This window comes from Triturus cristatus, chromosome 4_2, assembly GCF_964204655.1.
Source record: "Triturus cristatus chromosome 4_2, aTriCri1.1, whole genome shotgun sequence".
In the NCBI taxonomy this organism is placed as follows: Eukaryota; Metazoa; Chordata; class Amphibia; order Caudata; family Salamandridae; genus Triturus; species Triturus cristatus.
The window spans coordinates 64,816,602-64,839,964 of NC_140586.1; the positions used below are offsets into that span (position 1 = coordinate 64,816,602).

The 23,363-nt window shown below is 45.5% G+C and overlaps 1 protein-coding gene across 2 annotated transcripts in view; it reads left to right on the forward strand.

Annotated features, from left to right (window-relative positions):
* Positions 1-23,363, forward strand: part of LOC146832982 (complement C3-like) — a 1,287,425-nt gene that overhangs the window by 461,540 nt on the left and 802,522 nt on the right. For both annotated transcript variants that reach the window (XM_085600525.1, XM_085600526.1), the window contains exons 19-21: positions 18,653-18,738; positions 21,079-21,224; positions 21,696-21,905. In XM_085600525.1, coding sequence (XP_085456651.1) covers positions 18,653-18,738; positions 21,079-21,224; positions 21,696-21,905 — 442 coding nt within the window. The remainder of the gene's footprint in view (positions 1-18,652; positions 18,739-21,078; positions 21,225-21,695; positions 21,906-23,363) is intronic.

A 23,363-nucleotide genomic window follows, 5' to 3' on the forward strand; every position in this document is an offset into this window, starting at 1 on the left:
AACTTTCATGCCTCAGTGAGCTATACCGAAACACTACTGCTATGCTCCGGCCAGCGTTGCGAACACGACGCTGACACTGTACAGCCCGGGAACCCCCACGATTAAGATTAACCACGACAATTGGGGCAATTCTCGATCAGGGCCTGGGTGACGGCTGCAATAGCCGCAATGCAGGCTGGAACACTGCGTCACCACTGTTATCGATACTAAGAATAAGGAAATAGGAAACAAAAAAACAGAAAACCATAGACCTGTAATTTATCAAGATACTTACCTAATGACTGTAACAATACCACCATGTACAACGCCGCCGGACCCCCGGGTTACCGGCTGAATGGCTGTGTCATAATGTCTGGAAGCATATGCTTAATGTCTCCTTGATTGGCCAACATGGGTGGCGAATGTATACTGTAAGATGACACAGCTGTGCAAAATAAAGGTCTTTCAAAAAAAAAAAAAAAAACCATTACTGGTAACAATGGCAGCCTCAAAAATCTCGATAGGTTATTTATTGTCACCCAAAAATATCTATACAGCACAGAAAAATAACGGCCCGTTGGAAACATCAAACAGGTGTCTTCAAATATCTTTGGGCCGGAGACGGGAGAGTAAAGGAGCCCAGGCTTAGCCTTCGCTTCATCGTTTGTTATATTTAGTTTTTGGAGTTTCATTACATACTACTCAGTACCTGGGACTACTTTTGAAAACTGGGCATTTTTGTTTTGTATTTTGGGGCGGGAGGAGGGGTGAGACTTATTTTTTCTATATTAGTAGGTTTGCAGTGTCTCAACTGAGGCTGGGAGCTTTTGTGTGGGGCTATCACAGAAAGTTGGCGCCCAGCGCGTGGTCTGGCCACTTCTCTTCGAAGCTTGTCTGGAATTTTATGGAAAGTGTTACTAGAGCTGGAAATTGGTCAATATACACCTTGGAATTAAAGGGAACTGCACCAATGAAAAAACACACTTTAATGAAGTGCCGAAGCAATGCCAAAACTGCAACCAGGGCAAAGGCAAGTTGTGTAATGCGAGTAGTTAATGAAAAGCAAGCAAGCGGCCCAGGCACACGTCAAGCATGGAGGGTGCACAGCTCTGCTGTTAACAGGCACAGGCCTGTGAAGCCCGTATGCTGCGGAGCGCTCGAGCCATGGAGTGCCCTCCGAATCTGCAGCATGCATGCCTGGTACGCATTCAATACTGTAACACAGGAGAGCTGAGCAGTAGACATGTTCTAAGACACCTGTGGGTAGCCATGGTGCTCTGTAGTGAACATGCCTGGAGTCACTAGCAGCAGGACTGTGATGGACCAGAGTAGCGCGTTAGTAAATATGCTGCTGGAAAGCAGGCATGTGTTTAAGCAAGCCCGGGGCTATGCAAGCAAGCATCAACGTGTGCCGCTCTGGTGCTGTGAAGCAGGCATGTGTTGAAGCAAATCTAGTGCTATGCAAGCAAGCATCGACGTGTGCTGAGAAGTAGGCATGAGTGTAAGCAAGCATCACCGTGTTCCGTTCTATTGCTGTGAAGCAGGCATGTCGGTGTGCAGTTTCAGCGCATTGGAGCATCAGGGGTATGCGTGCACAGGAAGGACCTGGTGCTTGGAAGAGGCGTGCCTCCTCTAGGAGCTGTGGTGATGAGATGCGGGCCTGCTTGCAATGCAGGTGTTATCACGAAGAAGACAAGCTTCGAAAGAAGCTCTGGTGCCATGAAGCAGGCATGCTGCCTGGCAGCTCCGTCATTGTGGAGTAGTTATGGTGGTGGAGTAACTCTGTGACAGTGACGCACAAGATACCTGAGCAACATTTCTGGTTCCGCAAAGCAGGCATGCCCGTGGTGCTTCTCTGGTGCTATGAAGTTGGTATGCCTGTGGTGCTACTATGGTGCTATGAAGCAGGCATGCCTGAGGTGCTTCTATGGTGCTATGTAGCAGGCATGCCCGTGGTGCCTCTATGATGCTATGTAGCAGGCATGCCAGTGGTGCTTCTATGGTGCTATGAAGCCGGCATGCCCGTGGTGCGTCTATGATGCTATGAAGCAGGCATGCCCGTGGTGCTTCTCTTGCGCCATGAAGCAGGCATGCCAGAGGAGTTTCTCTGGTGTTGCGCTGCAAGGGGTGCCTGTGCAGCAGCCCGTATGTGGAAAAACCGCCAAGTCTTGGCAGGTGCTCGTGGCCCAGGCAGGCCCCGCGAGCAGACCCGGTGTGGGGACGGAGCTCGAGAGACAGCCCTGATGCTGGGGAAGCAGGCATGCACTGGGCTGGGGAGGACAAGCCTGGCTCTGAAATGCAGTAATGCATGTGAAAAGCTCTGGTACTACAGAGCAAGCATTCTGGAGGATAGGACTGGTGTGCAGCAGGCATTCCTCGCGAGAAGCACTGACGCTACGAAACAGGCTTACCTGGGGAGCTGTCATAGTGCTGTGAAGGCGCGGAGCAGGCATCGCTATGGAGCTATGAAGCAGGCACCGCCACCAGTGAGGGGTTCCTTAAATGTGAAGTAGGCATGCTTCTCATTGAACCAGCTTTGAGGACTGAAGCAAAAATGGTGGGGGAAAGGCTTTGAAACTGTGTGGGCGTTGCCAATATGTGAAGCAACTCCGTGGATACGAAGCAGGCATCCTGACGGGACAGGTGTAAAGAGGGCACGCTTGGGAGCGCACCTTTTGCCCTGACGCCTACATGCTTAGTGAACCCCGGGGTGCTGTGCTGCAGGCAAACCCAACGGAGAGCCTCTGTATTATTAAGCTTCATGACTTTGGGGGTAACTCTCACATTGTGGCACAGAATAGCCCAGAAACTTTCTCTGCTGTTGCAAAGCAGGCATGGCTGGGGTGCTGTGAAGAGGTCTGTGGCTGTGCAGAAGGCATGGCCCCGAGACGGCTTGGTGCTGTGGAGGTAGCCAGCCCGATGCAGCACTCAGTTGTAGTGCAGGCACGCCGGGGGTACTGTATTGCAAGAAACGCGCGTTGCCCAGGCTTCTTTGGTGAACCTTAAAAACATCTTGCTTGGATCCTAAGTACCATCCGGGGTGCACTGCCCCAGCCCACGCTACATCCCAATGCCCTGTAGCCTGGTGTGATGCACACACAATGTTGCCCTCATGAAAGAAATGCTTGGCGTTTTGCATTTAAAAAGTAAATCGTGTTCACCAGCCCCTCATCAGCAGACCCCAAGCAGCACGGACTCAAGTCTGGACAAACAAATCTCTCTTTAAAATGCAACGCCAACCCTGTGCATTGGGAGCTGGAGTCTGATTGTGTGCTGTGCCTCGAACTTCGGTGAATAGAAAGAAAGTGGGGTTTTCCGCTTCCAGGTTGGAGGCGCGCACAAATATACTAAGACCAATGGAGGTCTACTTCCAGTTCAATACTTTCATTAAAACAATTCTTTCAAAGTTTCAATCTGGTTTGAAATCCGTTGTATTATATTTCATTTATATTTCCGTTTTTTGTTTATCACAAATTCCTTCTTTGCTGAAGTATTTTACATTACATTTTCACAACAACCCAATGCATTTCCGGTCAACAAAATGACCCTTCCTCAGGGGTCTATGAATGGAAAAGACAAAGAAAATATTCAGAGCTACTCCGCCTTTTAAAAGAAATGAATACAATGCTTATTCAACTCTGTTGTTATTACATAACTGTCTGTTAAGTGTGTTTCATTAATATAGAATATCACACCTCGAACTTCCACACGCTGGATAAACCACGAAGTGTAACAGTCTTCAGAGAAGGTGTAACACCTGTGCAGATGTCTGAGAGCTCGTGCCACCGATCCTCGCTCTCCACAGGGTTGGTGCTTACCAGGGTCTCTGCTACGTGTGAGGGGTCGTGCCTGTGCTCGGAGTGCACATCTCCCCCTGCACACACACGGAGGGGGCTCGTCTCCCAGGATGGTGCTCCTCTCTGCAGCTCCCCCAGGCTCTTGCGGCTCTACTGCTCTCACTTCAGCAGCTCCAGCTGTTACTATCAGTAACGAAGCAGGTAGCGGCCACTTAGAGGAGATGAGAAGCTTGCATGCGCAGTACTGGCCGCCTACACAAATTAAATAAGCCCTGGGGGTGGCGGTCCCTGGGGCTGCGGGGGCCCCCGAGGGCCCCCGCTAATATATTTTTGCAATGCCCCAGGGACCTGGCGCACCCGCTGGCCTCAATTAAATGAAGCTTCGTATTCTTGACCCCAGCGCGAAGTTTGCCAAACTTTCAAAAACAAAATGCTTTTTTTGGTCCTGGGGGTCCTTGTGGGACCCCCTGAGCAGACCTAGGGGTCAGGGTGTTTCTACCCTGCCCCCTTTTCTTGTTTTTAAACATTTTTTCCACTGTTTTCTTCTGACTTGGTTCTACCGAGTCAGAAGATGGCTGCCAACACTTCCTGGTTTGGAGAGTTGACAGCAAATTAGAATAAAGCTTGTGGTTGGGAGGGTTCGCGAATCCACCGCGTCCCTAGATATTGAAACTTTTATTTTTAGAATTTCTCAGCTACTACTGAATGGATTTACACCATTTAAAAAAAAGGACACTTTCTGAACCAAGCACTACTTTTTTTGCCAAATTTGTTGTAATTCTGTTCAGCAGTTCAGGCTGTAGCCGTGTCTAAAGTTTCATACGGGAAATTGATTTTCCGACCTCTATTTTTTGAAATTCTTAGGAACTACTGAACGGATTTACACCATTTAACAAAAAGGACTCTTTCTAAACCAACGGCTACCTTTTTGCCAAATTTGGTATAATTCCGTTCAGCAGTTCGGGCTGTAGTCGTGTCTAAAGTTTCCTATGGGAAATAACATGGGAAAAACACGTTTTGGGACCCCCTTTTTTCTCGGTCCCCACTTCAAAAATCACCCCGAAACTTTCAAGACAGGAGCTGACCGGAGCGTCCCACTAGTTTTGAAAATTTCGCTAAGATTCGTCAAACGACGTCACAGTAATTAGGAAAACCAAAAATGCTTATCCTATGGAAAATAGGTCCTAACTATAACTATCTACTGGCGACAGCCAGTAGATAATATATCTTTATATATATATATATATATATATATGGATCACATAGAACATTTGTAAAACATGGAAATGCATAATAGGTCAAAAGAAAATGTGCTAAACGATTCCAACTGGGGATTAAAAAATACTGATAATAAATGTCATGACTTCTGCTTTCAAAAGACAAACTATATTCGATCTTGACCACAACTGAATGTGGAAAAGAAGGAGGCAAAGGGAAGAACAATGCAAGCTATGAACAAAACGTGTGTGGATGTGCATACTTTGATAAGGCATGCAACAATGAAAACTGGTAAGACATGCGTATATCAAATAATTATCATGGAGATTCTCAGATACAGTACGTAGCAGGTGGTCATACCTCCATATCATAATGATTGATTTGTTACCTATATTGTGTAAATTAATTTAAAGAGCAATTTTGTCAAAAGGGAGGGAAAGAGAGGAGTAGAGATAGTAGAGATAAAATGGGAGTAAGAAATGTGAAGAAACGGATCTGTAGATATTAGCAGGTAAAGAGTATGCATTGGTGAATTGAAATAGAAAAATAAGGGACTGTAAAAAGGACAAAGAAAATAGGCAAATGTTAGGACCCCAACTGACGCACACATATTCCAAACCAGAGACAAGTAAAAGAAAGGGAAATAGATGCATGTATACCGCTCAGGTGGCTGTGATAAAGAGTCTAAACTCCTACATGTCATACAAGGGCCCCCTAGCATCGTTCGACATGCTAGTATGTACCAGATGTAAACACAGATTTTCAGCCTAATAGAGAGATTACTGTACTGTTTCAAATATGACCCCCGCTGTAGTATCCATCATCAGTATTCAAGATTATGCATCACTGTGCAAAATGATCAATAACAGCTAATTAGTAACAACAGAGATAATGGGTGGAGGGCAAGACACAAGTAACAACATTCTATATACCTATCAAAAAGTTATCCACCATTGCCGTCTACAACGTGGCCGAGTATGTACTGTAATAATAACAACCCAAGTGGGGATGTGATTCTTTTCATCTTTTCTTTTCTTTTTGAAAACAATCAAGGAATACTCTGTGCTACAGGGATGCATCTTACAGCATCACCATAGCACAGAGTATACTTAGGCAGGAAGACCAGCCGTAGCGGTTCTTGGCAATGCTTTTATAAATGACCCCCTGCTTGGTGCTCATTTACAAATTAGGTGGAAAGTATCTCCACCATGGGGATAGAGTTGTTTACTCCATCCACCTGGTGAAATGGCTGGCCGCCTGCCTAAATATAAATCAGGTCCTAAAATACTACATTAACCTCTATGCTTCTTGAGTGATAGCAAAATCAAGGGTGAACACCAGTCTCACTTAATTCTAAATGCTTCTTTGATGTGTAAATTATATGACTCAATCAAGGACTCTATCTCTCAGTGCCTCAATTTCTCACATTGTTACAGATAGTGACATATCACTACAGTGTCAACTGAAACTGGAACACTTTGAAATGATGGGGAGGAGATGTGGCATAATGGCTAGAGCTCCTGACTTTGGCACTTGGTAATCAGTTTCAAATATCAGACTCGGCAAAGCATCTTATAGTTCTGGGTAAATCACTTAATCTCGCTCTGTCTAAAAAAAGTGTAATGCCTGACTTAGGATTTGGTGGACAGGGTACTCCATCGCAACCTCAAAGGAGCACCTGCCTGGCAAACTCTTGGTCTGCCCACCTCCTTTAGACATGGGTGAACCTTAAGTTTTCTGTCAACTGAGCTGCAGGTTGCTCCATCGACAGAATTCTGCCCCCAGTGGCCTGATGGGTAGGGGCTTTCAGTTGAGGGGCATTTCATCACCTGCCCTATTTAAAGTGGACTATGAAATGTACTTTTATTGTCCTTTACGGACAGGAGAAACTAAACCACAATAATGACCCCTACACACTGGGAGAAAACGCCCCAGGTGTAGGTGTCATTTTTGTTTTTATTGTTCAAAAACTAACTTCCTGTTTGGGAGTTTGTTTTTGAAAAACATAAAAGTTTGAAACTTTGCCGAATGGCTCTCAAAACCAATGGGGGTTGCCACCAACTTTTTCGCACTTTAAAGGCAACGGCATGAAAGAGATTCCCTTCAAGGTACAAAGATACCTACTGGGGCAGCGTTCATTTCTAAATTTGGCAGACGGTAGTCCATAAGGGTGGAGGAGAACATATACTCCACTTACCTGATGTATAGAGCACCGTCCGCTCAAGCAAAATTGAGACCCTTTGTCTGGTTCATGTCATATGACCTCTTGATCACATAGCTCTTCTGCTTATCAAAGCAACGCTGGGCTTCATAGTGATAAGACAGGGTCCTAGTGTAATGATGCAATACCTACATTTAGAATTGTAAGTGGCAGAACTACGGTATGGACCAGTTCTAATCGATGGATTCTCGATCTCATAGTTGGAAGGAAAACAGTGCTGCTTGGCGGGAAAGTCACTTTCATAAACATTGCATCAGAGAGATCATCTCTTTATTACTTGCCGTTGAAACATGACTTACAGTCAACGGTGAGACCTGCTAAAAAATTCAAAGGTGTAAGGAATATATTAACGATATATTAACGATTTAACATATATACATAATATATTACAAAAAAAAGTATTCTTGCAATGAATACAATTGGTACAAAAATTGGAACCTTTAAATAACCACAATTTACCACGTTTAGATGTATTTGATCTTCTTCAGGACACCGATCATTACCCTTCATAATGCACCGGTCAAGTAATTTATCAATTAAACCAGCAGCTAATTGCTGCCATATCGGCCTAACAAAGGAAGTATTCATATTCATTCATAAACCAAAGGGCAATCTTTATTTTTTTATTAAAGTCATGTCTAGCTAGCAAGAAACTCCTGCACTTCACAAGCAAATTGGATTCTAGACATGCAGAAATAAAACAATCTACTTCCATTTCAACCGTATTCAGTATTAGGTGTATGTATGCCCGTATCAACACCATGCGGCTATAGCAAAGCATAGACTTGCACACTATGGATGATAAATATTTTTAAAAAAAATTGAAGTGACCTCAGCAATATTCATTTACATAAAAAAAACTCATATGAGTAGAAATTACATCGATGGCCATGAGATTATCATCAGACACAAACAACAGTCCATCATCACATCACATTTATGATTGTCTCCAGAAAATTGTGGGTAGATGCACCCTCTGCAATATTAAAGTCAAACCCGAGTTTTGAAGTGCAGAGTCCAAATGTGAACAAGTGATCCTTCGCCTTCTTCTGCTTCACGGACTCAAGATTAGGGGTGAGGGAGTACTCTGCACGCCTGTGGAACACCGCGGAATTTTGCAAAGTTTTTCGTTAACTCGGCGAGCTCCGCCCACCCCTACCAAGATAATGAGAAATTGTCATATCTCTGCTTGTCTTACCAAATTTCAGTTTATTATGTTGAAATTATATACCCCATCATTTGTTGTCCCAGCGGCTGGCTCCCTGTTCATCTGGGAATTAAAGTTGTTGCCATAACCTGAAGAGAAGAAAGGGGCCGCTTCTACTGATCTTCCTTGCCCACTCAATTCTATTCCCCTTTAAATATATCTCCTCATGTCTGGAGATTCCATGTCTCCATATCGGAGCTTCAGAAATGGGAATTTTCAAGCACTTTCTCTCTAGAGAATGCGTTTTTCACAATTGTTACCTTTTAGTGTGAGGCTTATCAGGCTAAACAATTTTCCGATATTTTTACATCAAGTGCTTGATGAAGTAACATACGGTAGTATCTTGTTATTGTGGCTCTTCTACCTTGTGTGTGGCATCACATTATGATTCAGTGTTTTTAAATCTGTGAGTTCATAAATCATGTCCATCTTACAAAGTATCTAGTTTAGATAAAACAATTAAAAGAGGGTTCACATAATTAGAGTAGCATATCATGTTCTTGGAATAGCCCAAGGTATGTTTGGGTGTTGATGGGCTTGGCTGGGATGCCAGAGTTTAGTTAGAGTTTAAGAAAGATATCTAGCATCCAGTCGGGTTCCCCACTTGATGTGATTTCTCCCAAGCGATGTAAGGGTGTCCTAGAAGGCATGATTGATCAGATCCAACACCTTATCACACTTTCTCTTCAGGAGTGCTATGTGCCTGAAAAGGGCTCAAGTAATTCCTCTGAAGAAAAAAGCTGCAATGCCCATTTCCCAATTGCAGAATCTCCGCCCTATTTCTCTCCTCCCGTTCTGTGCGAAAGTGCTGGAGAAGGTAGTTAATATACAAATCATGAAATTTGTTGAGGAAAATTCTCTTCTCCATCCAACACAGTCAGGTTTTAGAGCAGGCCATTCCACAGAATCAGCGGTTCTTTTTTCCACTGAGTGTCTGAGACAACTAGTTGATGAGGGGCAGACGGCAGCGTTGGTTTTATTAGATCTTAGTGCAGCCTTCGACACTGTGCTGCACTCAACGCTGCTGTCTCGCCTCTCAGACATGGGAGTGAAGGGATCTGCATTGGAATGGATTGAATCCTTTTTGGAAAACAGGAGCTTCCAGGTGCACTGTCCCCCTTATAAATCGTCCCTCAGAAAGCTCAGACATGGAGTTCCTCAGGGTTCCAGTCTGAGCCCTACATTGTTCAATCTTTACATGGAGCCGTTAGCTCATATTGTGGAACCCTTTGGAGTGGGTATCGTCACATATGCTGACGATACCCAATTAATAATCAAGCTCACCCACAATCAGGCAGAGGCGGCCACCAACTTCTCTAATTGCATGCTCTCCGTGGCAGGGTGGATGAATGACAACTGTCTGCGCCTTAATGGCGACAAAACTGATGTTTTAGTGATAGGTAAATCCCCCTCCGCTTGGCCGCACGCCTGGTGGCCTACGGAATTAGGGGTAGCCCCCCTCCCGGTGGAGTCTGTTAGAAACCTAGGGATTATGCTGGATTCGGAGTTTTCCTTTAAGCATCAGATTAGCAAGATCACGAGCAAATGCTTTGGATTACTCAAAACACTCCGTAAAGTTCTCGATCTTCTTCCCATCAGTGCTAGAAAAACACTCATTCATGCCTTAGTCACTCCACATCTGGACTATGGCAATGCTCTCCTTCTGGGTCTCAGTAAAAAAGGTATTCACCAACTTCAATGTGTGCAAAATGCTGCTGCACGCATGGTGTTAAACCTCCCACGTAGAGCATCAGGTAAAATGGCACTGTATGAACTCCACTGGCTCCCTATTGAGGAGCGAATCAGGTTTAAGGCTCTCTGTTTTGCTCATCGTATCGCCCATGAAAAAGGTCCTGGATATTTGCGCAACCTTCTAATGCTCCACCGTCCCATCCGCAACCTCAGATCTGCTGGAGCAATGTTGTTCCAACTTCCCCGCGTTCGCAAGGCCAAGACTGGAGGCGCTTCCTTTAGATTTCTAGCCAGCAAATATTGGAACAGGCTTCCTCTTGATCTACGCATGGAACCCTCTGAAGCAAGATTCAGATTAAAATTGAAAACTTACTTATTTCCACGTAAATGATAGCCTTCTTTTTCAGGACCCAGGCATGCCCTGGACTTTGGCCTTCAGGGAGGAGTGGCACTTGTTAGCGCGGGGACACACTATGCTAGTGTAACCAGGCGCTTTAGAAATGGTTTTATTATTATTTATTATTAGGGGCTTATTTTGATGTCGGGCTGAGTTGCTTCCGCCTGACACCGACTCGGTCCTGGGACCGACCGACACCCGGTCGGCGGTCCGGACCGACTCATATCAATGCGACCGAACACTGTTCGGTCGCATGCTCCCTTTCCTCAATGGGAGCTCGTGTTACGGCAGTAAACCGGCCGTAACACAAGCTCCCATTGAGGAAAGGGAGGTGCAGTTCATACCTGCACCTTGCGGCAGGGCCCACAAGGTGCAGGGACCAACAGAGGGGCACCAAAGGTGCCCCCTCGGCCTTCAAATGGAAGCCGTTCACCAAAGGGGGCCCTGCTGGGGGGTCCCAAAGACGCTTTCCGGACAGGCCAGCATAGAAAACATGTCAAAAACCGTGCATCGTAATCTCAAGAGCGGAAAGGCTCATCCTTGAGATTACTAGCCAGCTTCCGACTGGCGGACGGGCTCTCCGAGCCAGTCGGAAGCCAGCCGGGATGACCGGCCGGTTTACTTTCTGACCGTCTCCATCATAATGAGGCAGTTGAAAAGAAAACCGAGCAGCCCATTACGATGCAGCCCTGAATCGTAATCAGCTCCTCAATGTTTCTCATCACACCAACTCTGTTCACTAGACTAGATAACCCTTGTCAGGTCTTTATCTTTGCTGTATCATTGCCTGTGGTATTGCCCTTGGGACCACTCTTACTTTCGAACTTAGCTCTTATTATTCTCTCCCTCATTTGCTCCTGCAACTTTTAGGCCTATGACTTGTCAAGATTTGACCTCTTCTCCACTATCAGCTCACCCTGACTATCACTGTGTTTCTGTTTAGACTCTCCAGTAAAACATTGCAAATGTTCCTTAAGGATTCCATCACCACCTGGGAAGTTCTTGCTGTCAGTCTCTCACCCGTTTCGTGGAGTTCGGCACTGTACCCACTCGGGTGCTCAGGTGGCAGCTGCCCCGGTGCAGGCATGTCTCAGGACAAGCGTCTGTCTCTGGAAACCCAGCTTTCTCCAGCACAGATCACATCATATACAGCCAAGAGCACTACGCCTTGAGGGACTCTCTCAGAAAGGAACCATTATCGTCACCTCTGCCTGCAACTATCTTCATTTCGTCGCCGTGAGGGGAACGGCCGGATTAGCGCTCTTGCCCGCAGACTGCCGTGAGGGGAACGGCTGGAGGAAAACCACACATCCCAGCGCTAGCCACTGCTGTCATCAGGCTGCGCCGGGGGTCTTTAAACCAGAGACAGGTGCTCCGCAGCGCGGGACGCGCGTGGGCGGAGCCCGGGCGAAGCCCGGGCCAAGGGCGGGCCCGTCCTTTGCCCGTCATTGACAGGAATAGGCAGGGCTGGGCCATCTCCCTAACGTCCCCTACTCGCTGAAGTCTAAAAGGTACTGTTGACTCTTTCCTATCATTGGGGACTATCTATTTGCTGTTACCAGTGCCGCCCTGCCATCAGGGTGTGCCTTCCTGTTGTTATTGCTATTGTTGGACATCGTATTCGTGGTTCAGCTCTTTTATACTGTGGTTACCACATCAGGTGTAGCTCCCAATTGTACGTGTTGGTACTAAGAAGCACCTTGTGAATTGTCAGGGCAATAGAAGTAAAACGTACAGGGAAAAATGACTTCCGAGCCAGGAAGGGTGGCTAGGGGTGAAAAGGCGGGCCCAGTAGGTTCAGTTATGGGAACCCTGGATCAATTTATTGTTCGTGCCTCTTCAATCTTGGCGCACGAGATTGCCCACACAGAAAAAAGATTATCCTTGGAGATTGGGGCTAATAGAAGGTCCTCAATGGGTCTTCTAGCAGGGGCGGTGTCTCCTATTTTGTCCAATAGAGCCCCAGTTACTCCCATCATTACTCCGGTCCTTAATGTACACTCAGAAGAGAGCTTAAGTATCAAACAGGGAGTGCCCACCGCAATAGGACACTTAGCTCCTAGTGAGCCCATCAGGGGGAGGGGGATAACACACCTGTAATTGTATTTCCTCCTGAGGGCCCTTCAGTCTCCAGAGTTGGTAGTATATCACCCGACTCTATGGAGAAAAACCCTAGGACTTGCTATAAACGGGATGCAAAAATTGTTCACCCTTTGCCTGTAGTCAAAAGAAGCGTAGAAGTATGGCCCAAAAGGGTAGGAAAGCAAAAATACAGAAGACAACTGCCCCAATTGAACCTCCTGGCGAACACCGGTCCCCTTAGAAAATAGTGTCGAAATTCCTCCCACGCAGTTGATTGAGATAGACCCTGTCAAGCTTACAGAGGTGGATATTCCCCCTGACTTGTCGCAGGCTATTTGGGAACGTATTGAACGGCTAGTTAATGGAATTTGTATGCCTATCCTTAAAAGTTTGATCTCTATCGAAAATAGACTTGATCTGATTGAGGGTGGTGAAATTAATTCCTCTAACAATGTGCGACTTGTTGATAGTGGTGGGAGGGGACAATGTATGGTGGGACCTGCCAAGTCTATCTCTAGCACTAGTATAAATCCCCCAGTGCATCCCTCGCAACCAGCCCAACCTGAAAGACCTTTTGTAGGGACTGTGAATGTCCCTATTCCCCAGGTTCCATCCTTGGTCGTATCTGGGGGTTAATAATCCAAGCAGGGAAGGTATACGTTCGGGTGGATCTGTCCTACCTGCCCCAGCTAGTGAAAGGGGCAGTAGTGGGTCTCACGAAATACCCCCAGACAGCCTCCCATGCATAGACCCTCCCCCTGCATCTACCCCTTACGTGTGTATTTTGGCAGGGGTTCCTTCATTGAGACCAGGTCAACGTGAGGAATACACTGAGTTGAAAAATAAGTGTATTCATTGACTGAATAGGAATCGCTCTCTCCCCCACGGCGTGTCGGCCAAAATCCTTTTTGCAAGAAGGGTGGATTGGGTTGGGCAAAGCCAGAACACAATTGAGGGGGATTGTATTATTATTAATTTTGGGGACACAAGAACAGGGGAGTACATTTGTAGAGAGCATTATCAAGATTGGGTCCCTAAGATAAGACCGTTACCCTTAACACACTTTTACCCTGCCCCCTCCCTAGGTTTCCAGAAGACTAGGGCCTGTATGAGTGAACTGGCGGGGTGGCCCAGGGGGGGAATGGGCGTTCCGCTAGGAAATAGGTTTGAAGTATTGTCTGGTCTAGAGGAGTGTGATTGACCATTAACTACAACTCCTCAACATAGCTCAACACGCATTCTAAAAGGTACCGCCCCCCTAAGCCAAGATTTGTTAATGACTGGTGCGGATCAAAGAAACCCTTATGCTGAGACTTCACCAAATAATGGGAATCCAGGGGGTAATAACCTAGAATCATTGGTGGGGGCACCCACGATTTTAGGCTCTTCCCTCATCCATGGGGGTTCCCCTACGTTAAATATTTCATGTACTCAAAGATCTACAATCCTAAAATTTATATCCTGGAATATTGCAGGGTTGGGTTCAAAGCTGGTACACCCTGAATGGTCAGAATTCATTGATATGCATGATTTATGCTTCTTCCAAGAAACTTGGGCAACAGTGCCCCTTTTCCGTCTGGGATATTTATCCTTTCAGGTCATTGCGACAAAACAAGCGAAGGGCCGCCCCATGGGGGGCCTGGTAATATGGGTACGACAGGCACTTAGGTACAAAATCACCCAAATACCCATAAATTGTAATGACATTCTTGCCATAAAAATTACCACAGACCAAAGTCCTACCTTATGCATTTTTAATGTCTATGCAAGAGGACTGCCTGGTGGTCACTGTTCTCATGTTATAACAGCCCTGGAAAGGTCGTTGGATAATTTCCAAAGGGATTTTGATTTGATGGTTGTAGGGGATTTTAATACCACGTTTGAACCGTTAGGTTATATTGACCAAAACCTAACGGTAGAGGAGGATGAACTTTGGGGTATACCCTCATTGGAGGTGGAGCCTATAAAAAAATGGTCAGATATGGCTATTCAAATGACTGGATTGTGTATAGGACATCGGCTGAGGGCCGTTAATGGCCGCACACCCTCTGATAAGACTGGGGCAAACACATTTAATAACGGGCGTAGAGCGAGCCGGATAGATTATGTGCTGGTAGGCCTGTCCCTGTGGCACTGTGTGAAAGATATGGCTGTAGTCACCCGAGTTGAAAGCGATCATGACCCTCTTGTCGTTACAATGGAGGGGCTTTTGGGGGTATTAACGCCAGCCAGCCTAGTACAAGGACCCATAGATCTAGTGGTAACTAATGATACACGCCATCTGCGGTGGGAAAATGTCTCTAGATCCCAGGCTACACTGACAGAGATGAATTCTGAGCTGGACAGGGTGCTTGAAGTTTGGTCCTTAGGCGAGGGAAATCTTATCCCCCTGACCCAATACACTGCGATGCACACAGCTCTGTTCGAGCAACTAAAATTGTTCTTCTGTAAATCTGTCAAGTATCGCCAGGATAAGAGGAAAAGGAAAAAAACCGAGGGATGGTTTTCCGACAATTGTCGTCAGTGGCGAAGAAACCTGGGGTTAGCGATAGGTAAAGGAGACCCTGGTAAAGTAAGGATGGTTCGCAATTCTTATAAGCGAGCAGTTACTGACGCCAAAAAAACCTGGGACCAAGCTAGATGGTCTGAGTTTAAAGAAGCCTGCATGTCGTGGAACCCTAAAGCATTCTGGGATAAGTTTAAATGGGACCGGGGGGGGATTCCGGACCCCCCGCAGAATAATGTTGCCCACCACCAATGGGTAGAATATTTTAAACCCCAGTATGCATCCTCGGAGGATGATCAGCTTATAGGGTCCATTGAATTAACATTCTTCTCTGGAGAGGTATTTACGCTAGGTGATGTAGACAGGGTTTTGAATACCATAATTCCAGGTCGGGCTCCTAGAATAGATAATATTCCAGGTGACGTGTTTGCAAACTATAAAACATCTTGGCGGCTATATATAAGATATTTAGCAAATGCTATTGCCCGTGGGGCTCCGATCCCGGCCTCTTGGAAAGGGGCCGAGATAATACCGGTTTTCAAAAAGGGGGACAAATCAGCTGCGGCAAATTAATGACCAATAAGTCTTATTGACTCCATCCAAAAGATAATGGGGAGACTGATTCTTCATAAGATTCAGTTATGGATGGATGAGGAACACATTCTTACACCATTGCAAGCGGGTTTCCGTCCCTTTACAAGTACCATAGACCAGGTCTTCCGTTTCATCAACATCTATTGGACAGTTGTTCTGGGAAAAGGAGCCCTATATGTGGTATTTGTAGACTTGAAGGCAGCCTTCGATCTGGTGCCTCGACGAAGGATGTGGGACGTCCTTAGTAAACAAGCAATCCCTGCTGATTTGTTGTCCTTGATCATCCGCTTACGCGAGGATAATCATGTGCGAGTCAGGTGGGGCACAAGGGGTGAGGTCACCGACTCCTTCCCGGTATCCAGGGGTGTACGTCAGGGTTGTGTGCTTGCACCTACCCTGTTCTCGCTCTTTGTGAATGGGGTGGCTGACTTCCTCATGGAGACCCCCACCGATGCTCCTGTGTTGGCTAACGAACGCATGCCTATCCTCATGTTTGCGGATGATACTCTGATAGTGTCTAAAACCCCTAGCGGATTACAAAAGGCCCTGAGTAGATTTGAGGCCTTTTGTTCATCTCGTGGCCTCATAATAAATACAGAAAAGACTAAATTTATGATATTTAACGAACACAAGTCTTTTCGGGACAAGGTTTTTATGAACAACGTACCTCTTGAGAAAGTAGATGCCTTTACTTACCTGGGGGTCATGCTTCAGTCAGATATGAGCTGGTCTAAGCAAATCAATACAACCACTCTGAAGCATAAGCAACAGGCTGGGATCCTTGCGGCAAACTTTAATACCTCCTTTACCAAGCCAATTAGTCCATTAATGGAGATTTATGGTCTAAAAGTCCTAAGCTCTACCCTTTACGGTGCCGAACTTTGGGGGTTCCAGAATTTATCCACCATAACCGTTGCTGAAAATACATTCTTGCGAAAGGTTATTGGTGTCCCGCAAAGTACTCCCACGTGCCCATTATTGCTTGATATGGGTAGGAAACCTATAAGGGATTTGGCCAAACTCCGCCCTCTCTTATATTGGAGAAGATTGTGGTGCACGGCCGAACTCTCACATTATGTAAAAGGTTTAAAAGATGTAATGGATACAGATCATCACCATAGGATTAAGTGGCTGGGGGAAATAAGGTCACTGCTGGTGAATTTAGGCTTGAGAGACCTCTGGGAGGATCCCCAAAATGCTTCTTTTCCCTCTAAGAAGGTTTTGAAGGAGTTGTATTGGGATATGACAATGGCATCAATGCGAGCTAAGGGTGCCTCAAAAGTATTGTCTGGTCGGTTTCTTGAACTGAAGTCAAAGCCTGCCCTAGAAGACTACTGGGACTTCATTGAGAAACCTTTCGACAGGAAGTTATACTTTCAACTGATGATCGGTACCCTACCAGTTAGATCATTTAATGGTAATTGGGCAGGGGTTAACATGAAAGTTTGCCCAAATTGTTCTGACAAAGATGAAACAATTAGCCATTTGTTGTTCTTTTGTCCACTATACAAAAAACCTCGCGCAAAGTGGGTTATCCCTATTTGTAAGATCCTGGGCTTAAGGAAACATGAAGAGGCCTTAAGAATACTCACTACGGATCCATCGCAGCCTATAGCCATAGCCATGGCTAAGTTCCTAGGTTGGGCTTGGTCCATTAGACTAAGGGCGTTGCCTTAGATTGTTTGATTGTCTTGGCCTCAGTAATGCTGCCAAGCTTCTTTTCGTTGTAATTCGATCAAGATAATTCTGATTGATCATGGGTTTTAACAAAAAGGGCAGGGGAAAGTTTCTTCTTTTTATTCTTATGAGCAATGTATTCGGCAGCCATCATGTTTAATCTGTTTTTAAATGTTTTAGAATTCAGAATATTTATTGTCTTAAAAATATTGTATGTGTATATCTGCTTTTATGACAAAATTGTCGAATAAAGCTGTAATGAACTGAACTGATTCAGTGTTTTTAAATCTGTGAGTTCATAAATCATGTCCATCTTACAAAGTATCTAGTTTAGATAAAACAATTAAAAGAGGGTTCACATAATTAGAGTAGCATATCATGTTCTTGGAATAGCCCAAGGTATGTTTGGGTGTTGATGGGCTTGGCTGGGATGCCAGAGTTTAGTTAGAGTTTAAGAAAGATATCTAGGGGCTTATTTTGATGTCGGGCTGAGTTGCTTCCGCCTGACACCGACTCGGTCCTGGGACCGACCGACACCCGGTCGGCGGTCCGGACCGACTCATATCAATGCGACCGAACACTGTTCGGTCGCATGGTCCCTTTCCTCAATGGGAGCTCGTGTTACGGCAGTAAACCGGCCGTAACACAAGCTTCCATTGAGGAAAGGGAGGTGCAGTTCATACCTGCACCTTGCGGCAGGGCCCACAAGGTGCAGGGACCAACAGAGGGGCACCAAAGGTGCCCCCTCGGCCTTCATATGGAAGCCGTTCACCAAAGGGGGCCCTGCTGGGGGGTCCCAAAGACGCTTTCCGGACAGGCCAGCATAGAAACCATGTCAAAAACCGTGCATCGTAATCTCAAGAGCGGAAAGGCCCATCCTTGAGATTACTAGCCAGCTTCCGACTGGCGGACAGGCTCTCCGAGCCAGTCGGAAGCCAGCCGGGATGACCGGCCGGTTTACTTTCTGACCGTCTCCATCATAATGAGGCAGTTGAAAAGAAAACCGAGCAGCCCATTACGATGCAGCCCTGAATCGTAATCAGCTCCTCAATGTTTCTCATCACACCAACTCTGTTCACTAGACTAGATAACCCTTGTCAGGTCTTTATCTTTGCTGTATCATTGCCTGTGGTATTGCCCTTGGCACCACTCTTACTTTCGAACTTAGCTCTTATTATTCTCTCCTTCATTTGCTCCTGCAACTTTTAGGCCTATGACTTGTCAAGATTTGACTTCTTCTCCACTATCAGCCCACCCTGACTATCACTGTGTTTCTGTTTAGACACTCCAGTAAAACATTGCAGATGAACCTGAAGGATTCCGTCACCACCTGGGAAGTTCTTGCTGTCAGTCTCTCACCCGGAAAGGGTGAGTGCTTGGTCTACGGTGGAGATGCAAAGGGTGATGAAAGGGTATTTACCTGTAACAATATTAATCCTCCAGCATGGAATCTGCCCAAGGGTCATATGCTTGGAATGTTTTACTTTTGTCTGAATTCTTCACAATCCTAGGTGCCGGACAGAGAGATGCTGGGGGTGCTGCAGCGCCCCAAAAAAACCATGCTGGAGTTATGAAATAAATGAGCAAAAAAGATATCTTTCGATTTTGTTCTTAGCTTCTCAGATTTGCTAATAGTTCAAAAACAGGTCAAATGTCAAGCTATGACTTCTGACAAATTGCTGCTTATTGTTTTAACATTGAGATTGGTGTCTATTTTTCTTTCTCTGCTGCAAAGTGAGAGGATTTTGAAAGTAAACTATGTTGCAATATTGCGGTATGAAAGGAACGGCTGCAACATGTCGTTTTTTTGTTTTTTAACACGACAAAGTTTAAATATTGATAAATGAACTGTACACATATTTCCCAATATAACAGCAGTTAGAAAAACAGCAATAAAGCATTTTTTGAAATTCTGAGGTGTAATAAAAGACAAAGATTTTTATAGGATCAAAACAAATCAACACACTTTATTGGTTATGCGCAAATGACAAATATTTGCTGAAACCTGATTTCCACACATCATCGCTTGTGCGCTAATAGTTTTCTCAGTAATACTATGTCTGTGCAAAGATAGTGGGGTTTTTAAAGGAAATGTGCTGTCTGTAAAGGATAGTGTGCTACCACACCATGCTTTAGTAATTTATTTGCAACAGTGTGCTCAAGGACGCCTTGATGGCACCTAAGACGGTTACTGCGTCTGCCAGACTCCGTCTGATCCAACTGTACTACTTACATGCAGCCTACCTCACACCGCTCACCTCCACAGAGCTGGCCTTTACCCATCCGCCTCTTACACATGCTGCGGCCAAGACCAGGCCGACTTCTTCCACATGGTTTGGGCGTGCCCCTTCCTAGAGCAGTACTGGGGGAGTATAGAGCAAGAACTTACAGAGGTCGTACGCTGGGAGGTCCAGCACAACCCATTGCATGCCCTTCTGGTGATCACGGACGTGTTGGACGGGTCCCAGAATGAAAAACTGTTCTTAAACACGGCAATGATTGTGGCAAAGCGTGACATCGCCACCAGCTGGAAATGTCCCAACCAGCCTTGCATAAGGAGGTGGCATGGGGGAGTTGATTGGTGTGTGACGCAAGAGAAGGCCCTGTACAAGGCATGGGGCTGCCCAAAGAGATACCGCAAGGTTTGGGGCAAATGGCTGGGTCTGATAACTTGAAACTGTCTTCCCTGTTTATTACCTGCTTCACCTATGACCCCCTGGGGTCCCGATGTATTATGACCTACCTCCTAATCAATTGTGGGACGTGATTATCCTTGTGCTGTATCGTACTGCTGGTTTTGTACTCGCTTTTGTTTCAAAACCCAATAAAATTGTTTATTAAAAAAACAGTGTGCTCCAAAATTCACCACCAGCTTCATACTACATGCTTACTGCTCTGTTGCCAAATGGGTGCAGCTCATTTTCTACATTTGTTCTTTGTGTGACCCTTGATTGTTTTTCACAGTCCCTATGAGTTTAGTGATGTGACACTGAATGGGGCAGCCCCACCCCTCTGAAAATGGTTCCAGTACCACTGGCCACAATAGCATGGAAATAAGAATTAATAGTTGCAGCGGCTTCAAGGCCGGAGGGAGAATAGCCCCTTATGTGTAACAAAGGTTTTTCAGTGTGAGTATTCTCCTCAAAACTGTATACTCAGACTATTTTCACACCATCAGCACAGTGTTCCAATGAATTCAACAAGGACCTCAATACAAGATTTACAATAATTCAGATTATAACTAGGAGTGTATTTCTGAATCAAGGATAACAGTGCAGTGGGAAAAATCGCTGCTTCAGGTTTTTTCCATCCAGCACATTTAATCTGTGGAAAGCAGATGGACGTTATCTGTGGAAAGAGCCACACATTCATGGAAAAACAGGCAGGAATTGGTGTGGAAGCACCACATATTGCAGTTATTCCCCATTTCCTTGTTGCAGTAGAAAAGAACGTATCCTGCGGTACTGGGAATTCCAGCTGCGGTATTAACCACATACCCAATAAGGAGGGCCAAAGGCCTCAGGTGTGGGATCTTGGTCCATTGTGCAACAAGTACGTTTAAATACCAACCTTTCAGGAAATATGTCGGGGATGTCTATTTTTATCTAAACTTGAGGTTCTGACCCTTAGACAGAAAAAACGTGTGAGTCCTGGAGCCGGTATTTGCCTGCTTGCCACCACAGTGACTGTGAACCTCTTTCACTGCAGGGATCTGTGTGGCCGATCCGTATGAGATCACTGTGTTCAAGAAGTACTTCATGGACCTGCGTCTACCTTACTCTGCCGTCAGGAACGAACAGGTGGAAATCCGAGCCGTGCTTTATAACTACGAGGAAAACGACGATGAAATTAAGGTATTTGTTACCATAAAATCCAAAATGTTTTCGAAAACAAAGGCTCAGAACGAAATAATTGACCGGGCTTTCCCTACTCCCTCTCAAATCCAATTAATGCAGTGATTTGTGTGGGGAGACTGATCTGTTTCACAGCAACCAATCATCACAGACAAGGAGCCTGGGAAACAGGGCGATGGGCACAGCATCTCATAATCTGTCCAAGTGTCAATAAACAGGATAAGGATTACGATTTTCTGGCCCCACAGGAAACATTTTGTGCTTTTGACACATTCTACGAGCAAGGATGTAACGTTCTCAGACCGCTTTGTGTGTTTTTGAGACCAAGGTCTTGTATATGGGAATTGTGGGTCCCCTAGGGTACTGCATGGGTGTGGCTTCCCATCAGGAATTGGTGCTGTTGCTCAGGTCTAAGGTCTGTTCATCCATGCTCCATTTTTCACACATTTCTTTTCCACGCGTCTGTTTCAGGTTCGCGTGGAGCTCTTGTACAATGAAAAATTCTGCAGCGCTTCCACTTCAAAGAAGAGATTTCGCCAGGAAGTGACGATGAGAGGCAGATCTTCCCGTGCTGTGTCCTTTATCATCGTGCCCCTGGAGGCTGGTCTGATTGACATTGAAGTGAAGGCTTATTTTCCAAACTACATTGGTGACGGAGTAAAGAAGAAGCTAAAAGTTGTGGTAGGTGCACAATTTGTAGCAAATTGGCATGATTTAGTAACTGTACATTTTTCTCTCACCGATTACGTTCCTCACAAACATACGTACATTAAGGGCCTCATTTATGGCATTTTGGCGTAGGGCAACCCAGCAAGGCACCTTCCTACACATCCCTACGCCAATGTGAAAAGTCAGGAATGCACCTTATTTAAGCAATGCTTTGCATTCTGGTCCTTTCTGCCTGCGTTGGCGCCGTTTTGGCAGCCTAGCGCCAACATAGGCACCCTTGCACCATGGTACAAGGTTGCCTTTGTTGCAGGCAGGATTGTTTTTGTGTAGTAAGGGGCACCTTCCTGGACTAAAACAATCCTACTAGGGTTTTTCCTCCTATATGGGCTGCATTCTGCAGCACACATGGAAAGAGAGAGGGGAAAAAAAAGGAGAAATTAACATATTTTCCTTGTTACGCCTCACCTCAGGAGGCATATGGATTTGACACTTCCCCAGGTTTACATCACATGGTAAATCTGGAACAGCGTCAAATTCCATGGGTGTGGCATGGGAAAACCACCGCAACGCCCATGGAACAACTACGGTGCGCAGAGTACAGCTGCACAGCAATTTGCTCTCTTTCAACTTAACTAATTATTTATCAGGCCACTCAAAGCCACGCAGCGTGACTTTGTGTGGCTTCTTTACGAGAGCTCTGCATTATGTATGTACCACTTTATGTGGTGCAAAAGTGACACAAGGCTCTCATAAATAAATTCCTAAGTTTACAACAGTGACCAACGGATGTATGACATTACAACGCGGGCTTTTACCATGCGTGCAGTTACATCGCATGCGTTACAACGCATGCGATGTTACAACGCTATGCCATTCCAATGCAAGTCTTTACATCGACTTGCGCTAGATGGCTTGCTAACATTAAAAAAGTGTCATTTACTATTCCAACTCCAGTCCACTTAACAGTAGGGAAGGTGTTGGGATAGTAAACTACACTATTTGTAATGTTAGCACGCCATCTAGCGCAAGTCGATGTACAGACTTGCGTTGTAATGGCATAGCGTTGTAACATCGCATGCGTTGTAATGCATGCGATGTAACTGCACTGCGTGGTAAAAACCGCGTTGTAATGGCTGTTCCCCGTGACCAACTCTTGTAAAACTTAAATATGTAGAACTATCCCTCCAAGACCCCAACTGGCATTTTAACTTTTTAGCATGTTTTCACGTAAGTCCCCACTGCCATATTAGAGTAATCCTCAAGAGCAAGTAGAATGTACACCAGTAGTTCTGAAACTGTCAGGGAATGTTGGAAGGACTACATTTGCCAACTAGCATTGGAGAAAACTAATTCACTTACTAGTAAATGTAATACTCAAGTAAATAACATAAATAGTCTTGCTTTGTAGACTACGATGTCATGGAATGTTTAATTGCCTGGGAGAGAAAGAGGTGAGTTCGATTTTCTCTC